General features: G+C 32.5%; 1 protein-coding gene across 1 annotated transcript; it reads left to right on the forward strand.

Annotated features, from left to right (window-relative positions):
* Nucleotides 1-4400: 4400 nt before the first annotated feature.
* Nucleotides 4401-17519, forward strand: LOC115883134 (the record flags this gene model as incomplete). The annotated part of the gene is made up of 3 exons (XM_030901445.1): nucleotides 4401-4789; nucleotides 4832-5206; nucleotides 17427-17519. Coding segments are annotated over 3 exons (857 nt in total), but the record flags the coding sequence as incomplete, so codon positions are not given.
* Nucleotides 17520-19724: the final 2205 nt, after the last annotated feature.

Raw genomic sequence — 19724 nt, forward strand, 5'->3', positions numbered from 1 at the left:
TTATACATTTGACAAAAAATGCACAAACACTTCTGCAAATATCCCAAATTTAGAAATAACTAGTGTGAATACTTCGTTTCAATCGAAGTAGAAAGAATCGGCCTACAAATATGTGGTTGTTTATTCAAAACATTTATTTTTAACTTTAATAAAATGATATCCCTAGATTTTTCCGGTGTGTGTAATAAAGTTGCTGTCAACGTCCGGTATTTCCGAAAGTGCCGCCATATTGAATATATTTTTAATCGATAGATCTCATTGTAAAACAATGATGTTCAAAAAATCTCAGATCTAGATATTGTAGTTCTCTGGAAACTTCTAATGCACGCTCAGGTTATTGATTTTCTGTGTCATCTATTCATTTTTGACAACTATTTAGTGGTTTTGTAATGTATGTCAAATAACTAAAATAGAGTTTAACAGTTAATAAAATAACGCACTATCAAATTAAAATTCCAGACCACAGGCCGTTTAATTATATTCATATCTGATATCACAATATTTTGTTAGTGACTAAGCTGATTCCTTAGTGATAATTTCTTGACCAAAACAATTTTTTATAGTGGGACATATACAGGGTGTTTCTTAATGACATGCTAACATTTAAGTGGGTGATTCTTGGGCCTACTCTAAGAAAAAAACTTCATATAATTGTATGGTATGTTTTTTTTGGTACTATAACCCACAAAATTCTGGATGTTGGTTAATTTAGAAGTATGCTTTGGAATTAAATAAAACAAGATCTTTTTTTAAAATACTAATTATATTCTAACTTATACTAATACAATTGGCTGGCTGTGACAGTCTTGACTATATACGGTTAGATACAATATAACTGGCATACTTAAATTTTCATCTGCTTCGGTTGGTTCGTTGATTGGGAGAAAGGCCTCACCCTCTTCGCTGCACTCGTCCGCTGATTGTCTGGCTAACATTGGAGAGCTTGTGAGACTCCACCAGTCTCAGTGCGTGAGCTACTTATGGGGAGGGTCAATTCTCGTATCTTCCTAGAAGATAACAAACAGCAGTATTCTACTCAACACAATTGATAAGTACCCAGTTTTGCGGTGGTGTTCTAAATTACCAATTGAACTGTCTGTTGGTTGCCAATGAAGGTACAATAAAAATAACTTATGATTAAACAACATATTAGTGATTCAAATAAACAATAATCAATATCTCCAACTACTAAATATTATAATAAAAATTATAATTAAAATTTTAAAAAAAATAGACAATGACAGTTTAAATTAAGTTATAATTGAAAAGATTGTGCAAATTATTTAAAGAATATAAAGAATATAAATATAGAATTATAAAAAAATATAAAAGAAAAATATTTTGCTCTCTCTTTCTAGAAAATTCCAGACCACCACAATCACTTTGGTACGACTTGAAAAAAATATATATATTGTTACCATAAATTATTTGATTTAATTTGTAGACACGTGTGAAAAGAATAAAAAAATATGTAAGATAAAAAAACTAGGAATATATGAAAATTTAAATTAGAACAAAAGTTAATACCAAAATGCGATATTAAAAGATAAATTAAAAAACTAGATAGAAAGATAAAGGTAAATAGAAAGATAGAGATAAGATACGGAAAACGATAAATGCTCAATTCGACAGATAAAAACTAAAAGAAAACGTATGTCACTCCAGGAACAAAGATAATGCATCCGCCAAATAAGATAAGGATATGGTAAGGTAAATTTGGCAGATACGAGGTAAAGATACGTTCCCTAGAGTAACCCAAAAACAACAAAAAAACAAAAATCTATCTGTCGAATGGCCTGCCAATAGATACCACCACTACAGGGTCCAGATAAAACAAGAGTTGCCTTCTGGCAAGTAAGGATTCATTAAAGGTGACATAAGTCGTATAATATAAATATTATAAAAAATCCTTACTTACCAGAGTCCCTCCTGGTTCGTCTCTGAGAGTACTCCTGCAGTGATTGATTCTATTCATGGCCCCTGAGATTGTTAAATCGAACACCTCTGCGTGTTCCTGTTTGACAGCTTGCGTCTCAGTACATAAATAAGAAAGATAAATATAATTAGTTCTAAATAAAAGTTAAAGGAATTAGAAATTTTTTTTTTACAAAACTACCATACACGTGCTACTAAGATAAGAAGATAAAGAAATGATAATAAAAAAAATGAACTGTGAGATAAAAAGATAAAATAGAAAAAGGAAGTTAAAGTTACAAGCTAATTAAATAATTAAATCATATTAGATAGTAAGAAATGTTTAAAAAAATAAAACTAATAAATAATTTCCAAGTCGTACCTCGTGCCGGTGTCTGGAAAAAAAACTAGGTGTTTAAGCAAAAAGATCGAGATGAGAGAGTGATTTTCGGAAAAACAAGTCCCTTTATAGAATTCTCCCATTCATTTAGACATGCGTTAAGTACCAAATGTCAATATAAAAATTTATAATTAATAGTAAAAATAATACATACGATAAAATTTCCTACATACCTTCAAAAAAATGTGTGTAACAATTGTATCTTAATTATTTAACTAAATAAAACAAAATATTAATAATAAACAAATTTTATCGGTAATCCAACCAGAAAATATATAAAATATTTAAACAATTTAAACTAACAACCATTGCTAGTGATGTGTACCACTATCGAGGTTCCGCAAAAAATCGATAATATAAAAAAAAACGGATAAACGATATAAAAGGAAAAATGTAACGAAAATATTTTCGTTACAGTACGCGGCTTCCATGTATCAAAATGCCATATTTTGATATACAAAAAAAAAACATTTTATTTCCTAATTTCCTTCCAGCCGACGACGACGCAGAAACAATTTCCACGCAACAGTCACCGGATCAGATTTTCAGCGATTTGACCCTGAAGTAAACTGACTTTAATTTTTTTAAGCAGAAACTATGCATCGGATGAAAAAAATCAAGAGATAAAAGTTATTTCGAAATGAATGGAAATTTTAAAAATAATTTTTATTTTAAGAAAACTCAGTGGTGTATCAATTTTTCTTCAGAAATATTCAATGTAAAACCCGTATGGGCGGCACTGGTTGAAATAAATAAAATTATTTGTACATCAAAAAAGATATTTTGATGCATAGAAGACATGTATCAAGTTTCATAAAAATACCTGTAATAAAATCAGAGTTATTATAAAAAAATGTTTTTTTAGAAAAATTTACCACCCTGTATCTCAGAAATTAAGATGTTTAGGACATACATTCATATGAAGGTTTTCTCTTAGAATAGGTTCAAGAATCACCCCCTTAAATATGAGCATGTCATTAAGGAACACTCTGTATATAATTATAAGGAAAGATATAAAAGTGTAACCGTCACATTAATTCTATATGAAACTTATAAAAATATCCAATATCTTATATCTATATCTTATAAAGTTTGTTCATTCTCACAAAGTGGTGGCCCATGGTAAAAAACTTAACATTAAAATTGATGAATAAAATGGCTGAATGAAATTGCCGAAACCGGTCACGAATAAAGAATTTTTTGATAACGGTTTGAACTTTGTTTTCCATTTTAACTTTAAGTTTTTTATATCTATATCTATTTTTTAAATAATATATTACATTCGTTGCCATGTTGAGCATATGTTCAAAATTAACTATGGTATAGTATTTACGGCTTTATTAACTGATTAAATTATTTTATAACTCTGTCCCAAGTATATAAATGTTGTGCCTAAATATCTCACTTATAAAATATGATCAATTCAGACCATGTCTGACTTATTTTATTGGCACATAAAATTAACGAATTATTAACATTTACATAGTTATTGGTATTTGCCACTTGTATATGCAAATACTTTGATTGTATGGAATATTAAACGCAATAACTTGTTATTTTAAAATGTCCGTAGAGATGTTACGTTATTGTAATAATTAAACAATAAATTATAAACATTTTGGTAATAAAAGAGGAACGCTAGAAGAATAAAAACTTTTTGACCAGTGTTTCACTGCTTAATCTAGTAATTTAATAAAATAAAAAATAAATATTTCATATTTTTGGTTCAATGGCAAAATATTTAGAAATTTTCGTAAAAAAAACATCAAAAACGTTGTTGTTTTCTGTTCTATTCTAAAAACAATAGGCAAATATCTTTGCAGAACTTAACGGCTGTTTCAGAGATCAAAAAGTATAGAAAGGACATACCACAAATCATTTCTTCAAATGGTTCCAGAGATTTACCACTAAACGTCATTACCCGTGACTGTCTTTGCTTTACCATCCACTGTAAAACACTCATGCCTTTTGGTTCTATTTAAATAACCATCTTTTAGAAATATTGTATATTTGTTAGATGACTGTTTTAATTTTAGAATAACATCTCTTAAGTATTGGCCTACTAAGAAAAATTAATATTATTAAGGTAGTATAACATCAGGTAGTATAACATTAGAGGAAGCATTAGGAATAAAAGCGAGACGAAAGAGCAGAAAGTTGTGGTGGACTGATGAACTTGAAAAACTTGTAGAGGAAAAAAAGATACTGTATTTGAAATGGTTAAATTCGAAATCTGAACTAGACAAGCGCACTTATAATGACAAGAAAAATGAGGTGAGGAGAATGGTAAAAGAAGAACAGAATAAAGTATGGAGATTTATAAAAACAACAACAACTGAAAAACAGGAGTCAGCCCCTATAGAAGTAATAACCAACAAAGAATGGGTGAAATATTATTCCAACTTGTCAGAGAACAGACCTGAGTATCAAGAACGGCCACAGCCAGAAATAAACACTGAAGGAGAGGAAATCTACGTAGATACCAACAAAATAAAAACCGCTATAATGTCTTTAAAGAATGGAAGAGCATGTGGCCCAGAGGGGGTATATGCGGAACTCATAAAATCTGGAAGCGAAAAACTGTTTAGAATGTTAACAAACATAGTTAACCAGTGCTTAAATGGTCATCCAGTACCTGAAGAGTGGAAAAAAGCATATATCTCCTCTATATATAAAAAGGGCTCAAGTAAGGATCCCAATAACTACAGGGGAATTTCGGTAACCAGCACTATGAGTCGCCTCTATGGAAGGATACTGAGAAACTTAATTGAAGAGGAATACTCCAGCTACGAAGAAGAAGAGCAGAATGGTTTCAGAGGCGGAAGATCATGTACAGATAATATCTTTGCGTTGAAACAGATCATCGAGAAGAAATCTGCAACGAACCAGGAAGTTCATATAATATTCATCGCTCTACAAAAAGCATATGATACAGTGCCAATAATAAAATTATGGGAAGTATTGCACGAATCAAGAATTAACGCAGCTCTGATAAAAGCTGTACAAAATCTTTACCATGGAGGAAAATCACAAATAAAAACGGTCAACGGTCTCTCAGAGGAAATTTCTATCACTAAAGGGTTCCGACAGTGTTGCTGTATATCCCCAACACTATTTAAAATTTATATTACCAAGGCCTTATATCTATGGAAAAGAAAATGTAACGGAATGGGTATAGAACTAAATGACATATGCCTATACACCTTGCAATTTGCAGACGACCAGGCCATAATTGCAAACGACAAAGATGACATGGAATATATGGTGCAGAAAATAATTGAAGAATACGCTAAATGGGGTCTCACAGTAAATACAGAAAAAACAAAACACCTTCCAATTGGATCCAATACAGAAAATCTTATTTTGGACAATAATACGGAAATTAGGGCATGTGAAGATTACAGGTACCTGGGATCGATATTTACAGGAGATGGAACGGACGATAGAGAAATAAACAACAGAGTAATAGAGGCACGAAGAGTTATCAGATGCATAAATGGCATTCTATGGAGTACTGAAATTACAAAAAACAGGAAATATAATATATACGAGACACTAGTTAATAGCATATTACTCTATGGATGTGAAACATGGCGACTCACTGAAAGGAATAAAAAGAAATTAGAGACAACAGAAATGGACGCGATTAGAAGAGCAATGAGAATTTCACGGAGGGATAAGATCAGAAATGAAGACATTAGACAACAGATGGGAATAGAGGGAACAATAGTAAATGATATAGAACAAAAACAATTAATATGGTACGGCCATGTTCAGAGAATGCACAATGAAAGAATTCCAAAACAAGTCATTCATTGGATACCACCTGGTAAACGAAAGAGGACGTCCCAAGAAAACATGGATGGAAGGAATAAGAAGGTCGATGAGCGAGAAAAATCTGACCGAAGATCAATGGGAAAATCGCACAGGGTGGAAGTTAGAGATCGGACAACGTAGAACAAAACTGCATTAATATGGTTACGGCCATTTTCAGATAATTTGACAATGAAATCGGAATTCCAAAATCCTATAACTTTTGTATTTATCTTTTGCGGTATCTCCTGGTAAACGAAAGAGAGGACGTCCCAAGAAAACATGGATGGAAGGAATAAGAAGGTCGATGAGCGAGAAAAATCTGACCGAAGATCAATGGGAAAATCGCACAGGGTGGAAGTTAGAGAGAAAGTTAGAACAAAAACAATTAATATGGTACGGCCATTTTCAGAGAATGCACAATGAAAGAATTCCAAAACAAGTCATTCATTGGATACCACCTGGTAAACGAAAGAGAGGACGTCCCAAGAAAACATGGATGGAAGGAATAAGAAGGTCGATGAGCGAGAAAAATCTGACCGAAGATCAATGGGAAAATCGCACTGGGTGGAAGTTAGGCATCGGACAACGACGTAGGACGTTCTGACAGGAATATATATATATATATATATATATATATATAACTATCTCTATATATATATATATATATATATATATATATATATACTATATATATATATATATATATATATATATATATATAAATATATAAAAGGTGAATATCGGATATTTCAAAATGAAATCAGATATTTGAAAAACTTTTGTATTTATCTTTTTTGCGTATATATATATATATATATATATATATATATATATATATATATATATATATATATATATATATATATATATATATATATATATATATATATATGCTATATATATATATATATATATATATATATATATATATATATATATATATATATATATATATATATATAAAAAAAATTCGTAAATTGAATATCGGATATTTCAAAATGAAATCAGATATTTGAAAATCCTATAACTTTTGTATTTATCTTTTTGCGGTATCTCCTATATTTTACCTAATAATCGACCCTGTCCATACATAAAAGCGACCCTGTATGTAGGTACAGTAAATGCTAGAAATTAGAAGCTTACTAGTTACTTTGCATTACTTCTAGAAGCTGCCCGTAACTTACTACCCAAAAATTACAATAAAAGCAGATCGATACGACATTATTTTGTTAATTTTAATACTAATTTGATTGCTTTTATTGCCTTGATTATAAAATTAAGAAAGTTTCAAGTCAAATTTAGGAAATTTTACTTATTGTTGACATAAATTGACAGTTTGAAGTGACTCAGGAGCTTCAAACTTTGAAGTTATAGGTAGTATTATTATTTAAATATTAATATTGGACAGGTATATTTTTATACTATATTAATATACTTCTCTACTAAATAATATAAGCAGTAAATAATATGTAAATTTTTCATAAGATTTTTTTATTGAAAGTTTTTTTTAATTATTATGTATATATAACATATTATTTATCAAAGCTACATGGTTCGAATGCGGAAGGGCAATATATTTTATTTATACCGTCTCTTATAAATTTTTATAGCATTCATTTGGTTTCAAAGCAAAAAATACATCAAAGGGAGGTTGCTTCTATACGTATATTTTTTTCTGTTTTTAATTAAATAGTGTAAAAATATCCGGTATTCTGTATATTTGTGCCATTTTAAAGGTACTGTACACCGTACGCTTTAATTACGTTGTGTACTTTTGCAATTAATAATATGAAAGAAGTCATGAATTTTTAATAATGGCATTAAAAAAATAAAGAGTCTAATGCTTGATGGCATTTTAAGACTACTGTCATACACAATCATGATTATAATATAGACAGCCGTTGATACAGTATCCAGTAAAAAAGTAAAAGGGCGATATATATGACATTAAGGTGCGTAAAGTACAGAGACTGGCATGTATCTGCATTACAAGTGCCATTAGAACATCTCCAACAGCAGCAATGGAGGTCATTCTAGACCTAATACCACTGCACATTGTCGTCGGTAGTTATGCCAGTGCTACAATCATTAGAATGATCATTGACGGAAACAGTACTGGGAGAATTTTTAAGTCAGGGGCTTGGAACACCCTCAAAAAGAAAATTCCACTTCTCCAACTCCCAGTGGATGACATACCAAGAATTTACAACTTTGAGAAACACCATAACGTGGTATACTGATACTTCCAAAAGCAAAGCAGGGACAGGGCATTATTAGAGCATCTACCCCAGCATCCTTCAGGTAGAAATTTACGCTATCGAAAGATACGTACAATTTATCTTAGATAGGAACTATCGGAAACAGGAAATACCCATATTATCCGATATTCAAGCAGCATTAAACGCGATCAACTCAGTAACCATCAATTCAAAGTTGGTTAAAGAATGCCTACTTTGGGTGCCTGCTAATCAAGGGATAGAAGGCAATGAAAAAGCAAATGATCTAGCTAGAAAAGGAGCGAACACTCTACTAACTGGACCAGAACCGTTCTGATTTCCAAGTGGGAACAAACTGAAGACGGAATTGAAGAATCTAGAAGACTCCATCCGTAACCTGGAATGAGTCTCCTCCAACGGTCTAAGACACTCGAAAAAGTTCCTGTGAACTTACCACCGAGAAAAATCGAAGGCTTTCCTTGATTTAAGTAAAATAATCTTCGAATTGTCACGGGGTTTCTGACAGAACAGTGGTCTCCTCAACGAACACCTTAGAAGGCCGAAGCTGAGAAACAACGGCGAATGCAGATTCTGTGCGGAAAATGGGGAAACACCAGAACACCTTATCACTGAGTGCGCTGAGACGACGACCGTTCGTGCCATGAACTTTGGTAAGGATGATGTCGAGGATGGAGAGCTGGCCTCGATACTGGCTTTTGTTAACGCCCTGAGACTGTATGATTAGTTATAACTCGTTATAATTCAAGAAAGGGGAACACACAATAGATCTGTAAGGTGGCGGTGATTAACTCCCGTCCCAAACATTCTAGATTCTATGTATGGTATATTGAAATTAGTCTGTCATTTAAATTCTAAAAGGGAATTAATTAATAATTTTGCTATCATTTTTGTCACAAATGATTTAAAGTAAAAAGTAATTATATCAAAGAATTACTTTTACTGAACAGGTTTGTGTGACTTAGCCTGTATTCCGTTGTAAAACCAGGCGAACCAGACCGGTAAACTACGGTAAATAGCGGTTCCTGAAAAACATCGGTTTGGTAAAATATTGGAAATGTCAAATGTGTTGACGTTTTCTAAATTTCTTAAATAAATAATTATTATTATGTTTATATTAAATTTCTTTTTTTTTTTTCTTAGGGTGACGTGGATATTTTTTCCTTTTTTATTTAAATATTAATTTTTTACAAGTTTTTACGTCAATATTTATTAAATGGTGTTTATAGGACTCATTTGTGTTGGGTTCATTAATGGTTAACCTATAATAATATTCGCAAATTACATTAAATTAAAATAAAATAAGAGGTAGAAATAAAGAACCAGTAGCATTCTTCTCCATCGTTCGTCTTACTTTCTGGAAAGCTCTAAAAGGACAGACAAAAACAAACATCGACATTTTTAAAGTAATAAAACATATATTTTTATAGTCGGATATATTGAATTTCAAAACGTGCGACATCATAAACAATAAACTTTTCGGGAAGGGATACGCGGAAACGGCTCGCATATACAAACATTTTTATGATTTCGAACCCCTATAAAGTTTTATTGTTTTCCTTACACTCGAAAATGAAGCTGATACGAGACGCTGACTTGTCAGATTAAGACCGACTTGATGCCTCCGAGGAAATCGAGCATATATTTAATAGAAATTCTAGAAATGTATTTTTGTCGTAACTGAATCAGTGAAATTAAAAAACTCGAAGTTTATAGAGCGTAACCCAGAGTTTGGAAAAAGCTACATATCAAGTTTTTCATTTGATATGTTTTAAACATTATATGCGCACATTTTAATAATATTTTTACTACTATCGTTGTAGTCTCTACTATCGTATAGAGATCTAGAGACAACTATCGATGACGATCGTTGACATTCCCCATATAATTCTACATAATATAACAGCGATCTTCATTTCATAGCCATCGCTGATGCCGTTTTTATTCGATCTTACTGTATTTCATTATTGTCGAGAAATTCACAAAAACTAGAGACAACTTCCCTTCGAGATTTGGACACTATTTGATTCAAAACTTCATCATTAATCAATAAAATCATCATAAATAAAAATTAATAACATATTTTACTATTATTTTGAATATTAAAAAATTTAGTAAAAATAAAGAAAATTTGCATTTTTTCGTTTTGATGTAAACTTATCTATTTTGAATTTCTCGTTCGTTCCTTTGAATTTGGGTATATTTTAGAGAGAACAAGTTACAAGTCGGAAATAGAGGCAGCAAATAGAGATTCTTGGAATTACCCGTTTACCGGTATTTACCTTTTTTTCTTAACAGAACTAGTGAAAATATATAAAAGCTACCTTTATTAAATTAAAGCAGCAATTTCAAATATTTCCGCTAATTCCCTCTTCCTGAAAATATTGTATTTCTGTTTGCAAGGTTTTGGCAATATACATAGATGTTATATATTTTAAGATGTTATACAATTTATATAGCTTTTGCTTTTTTTATTATTGAATGTAATAAATTTTCCTTAATCGACAACAGAGCTCCAACAATATTGTGAGAATGAATGCAACTTTAACCTTTTTAGAGACTGAGTTCTAACTGTACCGAATAAATTACCGAATTTTTCAATATTAATAGCGTTTGAGTTCGATTTTTTTTATTTTGACCTTTGAAATGCCTTGAACTAGTTATAGTTTTTCCGAAGTCAGCTCGAATAGCATGGAACACTCAGTCTTGACACTGTCTTTGTGGGTGCCATACTCGGTTATATTTTAAAGCAAAATCTGTTATACACTGGTTTAAATTTTTGCAACAAACTGCTCCACCGCATCTCTTACTGATTTCCAATGTTGTGATTAATTCAATTTTCACGGGAGTTCTTTAAAACAGTAATATAAATTATGAATATTTTAAGAGTTTTATAGAATAAATATCCTAATAAATATATTGTAATCATAATAATACTTGGAAATAAAGTCTTCGGCCTCTAATAACAGTTGTGACAAATTTGGTTTCTGGCTACCAGCCAGTTTGGGATTTTGTTAATTTAAATTGCCGGTATTTGAAGACAATTTACCAGTACTTTTTTACCACGTTATAAGTACATTTTAATTGGTAAACCGGTAAATCAATAAACCGGCAATACAATCCCCAGATTAGGTTAAGTTAGGTTGCAGGGGATTGGGATCCTGTTTGATCCCTCCCTCGGAGGTCTTGAGTAGATTACGATACCCCTGTATTATTGTACCAAACCTTCATTTAGTGATTTCTGGGTTTTACTATAACATATACAAGAAAATCATACCAAAATGGTCAAAAAATCCTAATGAACCCCATTTGGGCATTTCTAGGCTACTGACCTTAATAAAGAACTTACAGAAACAGCAGACAAGAGATAGAAGAGATGACGTGTGAGGAAAATTAAATATTATTTTTTTTATTTACAATAAATAACGAAAAACCTAATGTTTAACTGTTATTTTATACAAGAGTGCCAATTCCAACTTTTATTTAGAAATAACAGTTTTCCCAGCGTCTCATTTATTACAAAATTTCAAACCAGGTTTTCTTTCTACTAACAGCTGTTGTACATTTTTTCTTATTGGTGTAATCTCCTATTTTTTTAGTAGTATTTAAAGAAACGCTTCTTAACCATTTTCTACTTTGTGTTTTTTAATCCTACCTTCTCTCCCACGTAATACACTTTACTTTAATGCTTACAATTAAAGATATTGATATATTCCTTAGATTTCACTGTCTTTGAATATATTAAGATATCCGTACATTTACATTTACGTATAATTCTCGATGTATAAGTTGACCTCTAATTTACGTAATGCAATCAGATATAATTCTGAACATCGATTGGTTTTCTATACACATATATGATTGGACACCTGTTCGATTTTCAGTGGGCAGTTTTCTACTTACTATTGCTCCGTTTCTATTGCCTTCTTCAATCACTTTTATTTTTGGGCAACGATCATTCATAGAAACTGCGTAATAGATATTTGATTTGTTATTTTACGAATTTATAATACAAAATATCTGGTTGTATATCATAAAAAATATATTGGGGACACTAACGTACCTACGTACTATAACGTAGTAGTGTGGAGACCACAACAAATTACATTTGAAAATGATTAAATCGTAGGTTGACAACCTAAATTAGAATTAAAATAAGTGGGAGGAGGTTAATCTCTGGACCTTAGAGATCTATTGTGTCCCCCTTTCTTGAGTTATAACTCATCATACAGTCCCAGGACTTCCTACGGAGACCCGTGTCCTTCGCAGTCGAGGAGCTACGACCCAGGCCGGGTAGACGAAACGGTAGCTTGTGTCGCCTGTTGGGTTTAGAAGTAGGAGGTAGGCTCCCGACCCTTGGAGGAGGTGGTAACTTGTATGCCACTTGCGGAGGATGGTTTCACGCAAGTGTCAGCCACCTCTCCTGTAGTTTTCTTTGGCTTTGGCCCCTCGGAACTTTCATTGTTACTGTTCCCAGTGTTGCTAGGGGGTCTCCCCACAGCTTCACCGGTGATGTTTTTATTACTATTATTACCAGATCTTATAGTGTTCCCATGAGTCGCTAGGAACAGTCGGTTCACTTCTACAGAGCCCCGCATGTAGAAGTAAGGGGTAAAATACAATGGGGTGCCCCCCGATGCCCCAAGGGTGAGGCTGTCCGTAGCCCCGCCCGGTATCGTTATATGTCTTGGTGCAATTCCCTGGCCACGACACTACAGTCAGGGACAAGACGATGAGTGAGATGCTTCTTAGACCAAGCCAAGTGCTAGGGGGGATTCCCCCAGCACCTGACCAGGAGCTTCCCCACCAACGACAAGGTCTTGCATCTCCTAGGGGAAGTTGACAACCCTAGGCATGTTGACATTTTTTGGCTGGTGTGGTTTGCATTGTTACCTGTTCAGTTTTAATTTAAAAATAGATGCAGTTTGTCCCAAACTACTCAAAATCGGCTTATCCAAAATGCATGCTGAATGAGACCTTTGAAAAACTTACCCACAACTCAGCTGCAAAACCAACAGGGGAGCCAACATTTGGACAGTCCAAAATTTGCACAAGACCTTCCATGCTTCTACCGACGATGCACCACCTGGCATAAATTTTTCTTAAAAGTACTATTGGAACTGAAAATTAAAATTAAACTTAAAACTCAACCAAACCAAGCTTCTCTAGTTCCGTCATTATCCAGAAATGAAGAAGTCATTTGGAAGTCACAGAACAGCTACCTAGCAACTACCGCACCTGATCGTTCAACCTTGTTGCAAGTGAAAAAATGCGTAAACATCTAGAAATAATAACAAAAAACAGCAAATTGGTCGAAGGAATTTATCCTTATCATTTACTCTGATAAATGTTTAAATAAACTTTTCAAATTTCAATCCTTCATATTTTCTCAATGACTCGACCGATTTTCAAAATCGAAGCGGGGAAATATAGAGAATAGAAAGCTCTTTTCATTGCGGCACCACTTGACCCCCCTTCCCATTTAAAAAAAGTTGGGGATGACACCCCCGCTTAGAGGGTTGAAGATTTTGCAATCATTTTTGGGGCTAAAGTTGTCCCCCACACAAACAAAATTGACGTGTTTTTGGATTTTTTGAAAAAAAAATATCCTGGCCGTTATGTCTTGCGGAACGTTTTCGATCGGCCACCCTGTATATTAAAATATGTTTCTTTTATCGAGATCTACCAGCCCTCAAAATATTTGCACTTATCTCATCCTGTATCAGCGTAAATGGATGCTGAATGCGTCTCAGTTGCACGCTGCTTCAATCGTATCAACTGTTTTATCCAAATCGAATTGGAAAGCTTCGTAACATCCAAGTAAGTAGGAACTTTCAAGGAATAAAAACGGCGTCAAATGGCGTTAGCCGGTAAAGTCCGTAAAATAGAAAGTGTACTGATAGGGAGAACATAAGTTGGAGAACAATCAGTTGCCAAGTAACAGTTGGAGTAGTTACTAACTTCAGGTTTGCACAGATAAAACATATCGCATGTTTGTACCATATTTTTGGATTTCAGGCATTAGAAGTTCCAACATTTCCTTAAGTAGCACAGTTTTTACCCGTAGATTGGTTTTCTAAGTTTCTATACTTCAAGTTCTACTTCGCGAAGTAAACTGGAAGAAGCCACAAGTGTCTCACACTGGAATATTCACGTTCAGACTCAAAATCTATTTCCTTTTTTTTTACAAAGTTTTTTATATAATTCAAGTATATAAGCCTATCTGCAACTAGCATTGATGTGGTCTTCTTGCTTTATTGTTTTTGGTATAGTTTTTTCCACTGGTATAGCTTTTTTCCACTTACTTCCAATTAACTTCATCAACATATAAAAATGCTGTATCCCAGTACGTTTCTTAGTGGATTTAATAACTTATTTTTAGAAATATATATTTTAATTATAGATTATAGTAAAAAAGACACTAATAAAATCTAACGTATAATTTTATCGATTTTGTAATTTGTGCTCCGTTAAAGTTTGTAAACATAAACATTTAAATTTAAGTATGTTTGGTCACGATGATTGCAGTACACATTAACTAGAAAATGAATACATTACTCCAAATAATGCACTTATCCAGTGACGCATACAAATGTGTATACATGTGGAAAGAAAATTATTGTTAAGTTTTTAATGCCTACAGAAATAAAATGTTTGACCACCATTTACCTCTATTTTTAAAGAAGTTATTAAAAAGTAATATACATGCAAATTGGTGCTCAGAAAGGAAATATTTTAAAAGTACATAAAACATCTAATAATTTCTTTGGTTTTGATTTATTATAGACTTTTTCAAAAAAAAACAATCAAGCAAATAAAGTAAGGAAAATCTATTTAATAAAAAGTAAATAAAATTTATTTAATAATTTATATTTATCACTAGCGTGTACCAGCGACTTCGTTCGCGTCGAATTAATCATTTGTAATGGTGATGATAAAAGCAAAGCAAAGAATTTTCATTAACATACAAACTGGATAAAATTTTCTCACATTTATGTCAGCATGAGAAAAAACAATATGACAATTTATTATGAAACAAATTTATGGAAACACCCTGTATAAATTTATAAAAAATCTTAAAATATGTAAAACAACAAAATAAAATATACGTGTTTAAGAGTTTTTCCGAAAAACTCACCGGTTTTTAAATAAAAAATATTTTAATATTTGAGGGATAATTTCACCCCCTTAGAATTCCAGTTAAAAAATCCCTTCTTATCGAACCTCTACACCCTAAAATCAATCTGTTTTCCAAAAATCAGCTTTTTACGTCAAGCGCTCTAAGCAGGATCGTGATTAATCAATGACCAGATTTTTCGAAACACCCTATAAACATTTTTAAAAAATCCTAAAAGATGTAAAAAAACAAAATAAAATATACGTGTTTAAGCGTTTTTTCGGAAACTTGATCGTTTTTTAAATATTAAATAAAATAAAAATGATATTAAAAATATTGTAATATTTGAGGGGTGGTTTCACCCTCTTGGAACTGGAATTTCGAAAAATTCTTTCTTATCGAACCTCTACACCCTAGAATCAACCTGTATGCCAAAATTGAGCTTCTTACGTTGGGTGGCTTGAGCAGGATCGTGATTAATCAGTATGTCAGTCACTTAAGGATTTTATACAGGGTGGCCCATCGAAAACGTTCCGCAAGGCATAACGGCCAGGGTAATTTTTTTTTCAGAAAATTCAAAAACACGTCAATTTTGTTTGTGAGGGGGACAATTTTTGCCCTAAAAATGATTGCAAAATCTTCAACCCTCTAAGCGGGGGTGTCATCCCCCAATTTTTTTCAAATGGGAAGGGGGGTCAAGTGGTACAGCATTGAAAAGGGCTTTCTATTCTCTATACTTTTCCGCTTCGTTTTTGAAAATCAGTCGAGCCATTGAGAAAATATGAAGGATTGAAATTTGAAAAGTTTATTTAAACATTTATCAGAGTAAATGATAAGGATAAATTCCTTCGACTAATTTGCTGTTTTTTCTTATTATTTCTAGATGTTCACGCATTTTTTCACTTGTCACAAGGTTGAACGATCAGGTTAGGTAGAGTGTACTTTCTTTTTGAAAGGTGTAGTTAATCGGCACAACTGCCGGTATTGGGCTGAGGACAACCCCAGGGTTTTTCACGAGGTGCACACACAAAACCCTAAGAAATTAAACGTGTGGGCTGGTATTTTTATGAATTCTATTAAGAGTCCTTTTTTGCTTCCCGGAAATCTCACAGGTGATATGTACTTGGATTTACTGGAAAATACCATCGACCTAGCCCTAACTGACATCATAGAGAACAATCCTGGATACGTTGAAGCGGAACTAATATTTCAACAAGACGGTGCACATTACTCTCAAAATGTGTGTAATTATTTAAACAATAACTTTCCCATTCGGTGGATAGGACGAAGGGGTGCAATTGAGTGGCCTCCCCGGTCACCCGACTTGACTCCTTTAAGCTTTTTTCTATGGGGACACATAAAAAGTAAAGTGTATAGCACTCCACCCGCCTCATTAGAAGACCTGCGAAGACGAATTATTGATGTTTGTTGCGAAGTGACCCCGCAAGTTCTTCAGAATGTTCTAGAACGGGTTGAAAATAATTTGTATTACTGTATGGAGGTTGACGGGCAACATTTTCAGCATTTTCTTCATTAATAATATAAGTTTTTTTAAATTAATTCAATTTATGCGTTTTTTGCAAAAAAGTACTTTTCAAATTTCAGTCTTTCATATTTTCAAAATGACTCGACCGATTTTTAAAAACGAAGCGGGGAAATATAGAGAATAGAAAGCCCTTTTCATTGCGGCGCCACTTGACCCCCCTTCCCATTTAAAAAGAGTTGGGGGATGACACCCCCGCTTAGAGGATTGAAGATTTTGCAATCATTTTTGGCGCAAAAGTTGTCCCCTTCACAAACAAAATTGACGTGTTTTTGGATTTTTCGAAAAAAAAATACCCTGGCTGTTATGCCTTGCGGAACGTTTTCGATGGGCCACCCTGTATATTAATATAGATTCGATAATTAATAATCTAGAACATTCCTTTTTTGAAATTTATTTCAGGTCCAAACTCCAGCTTTAAAGATGGGATTTCGAAAACTAGAAAAGATAGGAGGTGGGTTAAATGGAAGGAAAGTTGCTCAGTTGGATGCCTGATCGAAATGCTACCTTAAAGTTTTAAAATTCCGAATTATTCCAATGATTTAAAAAAAACGAATATTAGCGATTTCATTTTTATTGTTTTAGCACTCTATTTCAATAGATATCGCAAAATAAATTATATCGTATTTTCAAACCGACGGCGACGTTTCGCTTATGATGTAATAAAAAAACAAGGGTCGTATTTATACAAAAATTGATGATTGCAGCCATCAATTTTTGTATAAATACGACCCTTGTTTTTTTATTACGGATTTTAAGGTAATAATGAAATCGTTGTAATTCTATTGTATTTGGCGGTCTACGACTTTTTTACCGGATCGGAGTATTATGTATGTGAAGAAACTAATTTTTTTTTTATATTGCAATCGATTTCAGCACCGGCACCGGCACCGATTTTGTCGGTGGTTGTGAAAACGCTTTTAAGGTGGCATTTTGATCAGACTAAAATTGCGCAATTTTACTTCTATTTAACCGACCTCGTATCCAGTGATGAGACTCTAATTTGAGATACCGTGTACAAATTCTTCGTCCTGTATTCCTTTTGTATATGTATTAACGAAATTACAATCTTTGCCTGGTGAACGTATTTCTTGAAATTGAGACTGAGACAGAGTGTCCCATTTTGGTTGCACATAACACCTCGCTTATTAGTAAAGATATAACCTTGCGGTTTTCATGAACCTTAGCTACTTTTAATACAAGACTCTCTAAGATCTGCCGCAAATAACATTTTCATGGCCTAATTAGTTTCCATAATATAGGGTGATTATAACCTTTCGTTGGTCAAGGGCAAAGTTGCGCCTTGGGCTGTTCACCAAGATGCAATCAAAAAAGTTTTAAAAAATTCGAGGATTGCTGAGTTTTTTTGGAAATAACGAATTTTTTTGAACACTAATTTTATTTTTTCCTGTCGTTACTTTTTAGAAAATCAAAAAACTAATTGCACATTCTCATAGCCACTATATTAGGGCTTTCTGATAGTATTTTTAGATTTTCAAATCAGCTGATAATTTGTGAGATACAGAAGCCAACTTAATTTTTTTAAATACGGACCTGCATTTTTTATTTCAGATTTTGAAAGAACTCGCTCTCCTGAGTACAACGATGTGCCACACTTTATACTTTTTTTTTGTTTTGGGTACCTTAACAGCAACAAAACTATCGTCCGACTCTGTTTTTTAAATTATTTAATCAGTGCTAATTAACATTGAATAAGGAAAATTGAGCCAATTGAAAGATTCAAATAAATAATATCCAGATCAGTAATTTAAAGATATTATTTTTAACTTTTCTTAACTTTGAAATTCTCAGTGTACGATCTAATAATTTGCATAATATTAAACGTAGTTATTATGAATAAATTAACTTCTACAAACTAGTTCCTAATGTTTTACATAGTCTACATCGAAAGGGTTACTACCCTCCCTATTGTACAAATTTATTTTTCGTTTAATTTTATTTATAGCTCTTGAATTGATCTTCTTATACTTTCGAATGGATTTTGTACACTTTATTGTAACTGTCCAGATGTGTTGATTTCACTTTTTTGTAAAATTTGTACCTGTCGAATTACTTGACGTCATCAGACGGTCCAGGTACTTCGTTGGCCATTATACTGCTCTACCATTTCCAATTCATCTTCCGGGGAAATGATTTGATAGTTTATATTACATTTTATTTATATTACTTTTTGAATAATTTTATTACATTTAATTTTCCGTATCCAACCGCACTGTCAAGTTTAAAAGCTTATCAATATTGTAACGATGAATATATTAAATATTAAAAAAAAGAAACAGAGCCGGACTTGAAATTAGTTTAAATAAATTGTGTCCAAATTTCCAAAACAAAAAAAAATTAAGTGTGGCATATCATTGTACCCACGAGAGCGAGTTCTTTCAAAATCTGAAATAAAAAATGCAGGTTCGTATTTAAAAAAATTAAGTTGGCCTCTGTATCTCACAAATTATCAACTGATTTGAAAATCTAAAAATACTATCAGATAGCCCTAATAAAGTGGCTATGAGAATGTGTAATTAGGTTTTTGATTTTCTAAAAAGTGTCGACAGGAAAAAATAAAATTGATTTTCAAAAATATCCGTTTTTTCCAAAAAACTCAGCAATCCTTGAAATTTTTGAAACTTTTTTGATGGCATCTTGGTGAACATCCCAAAACGCAACTTTGCCCCAATTTAACCA

The sequence above is a fragment of the Sitophilus oryzae genome, unplaced genomic scaffold (assembly GCF_002938485.1).
Source record: "Sitophilus oryzae breed Bouriz unplaced genomic scaffold, Soryzae_2.0 scaffold_1816_pilon_pilon, whole genome shotgun sequence".
Classification (NCBI taxonomy): domain Eukaryota; kingdom Metazoa; phylum Arthropoda; class Insecta; order Coleoptera; family Curculionidae; genus Sitophilus; species Sitophilus oryzae.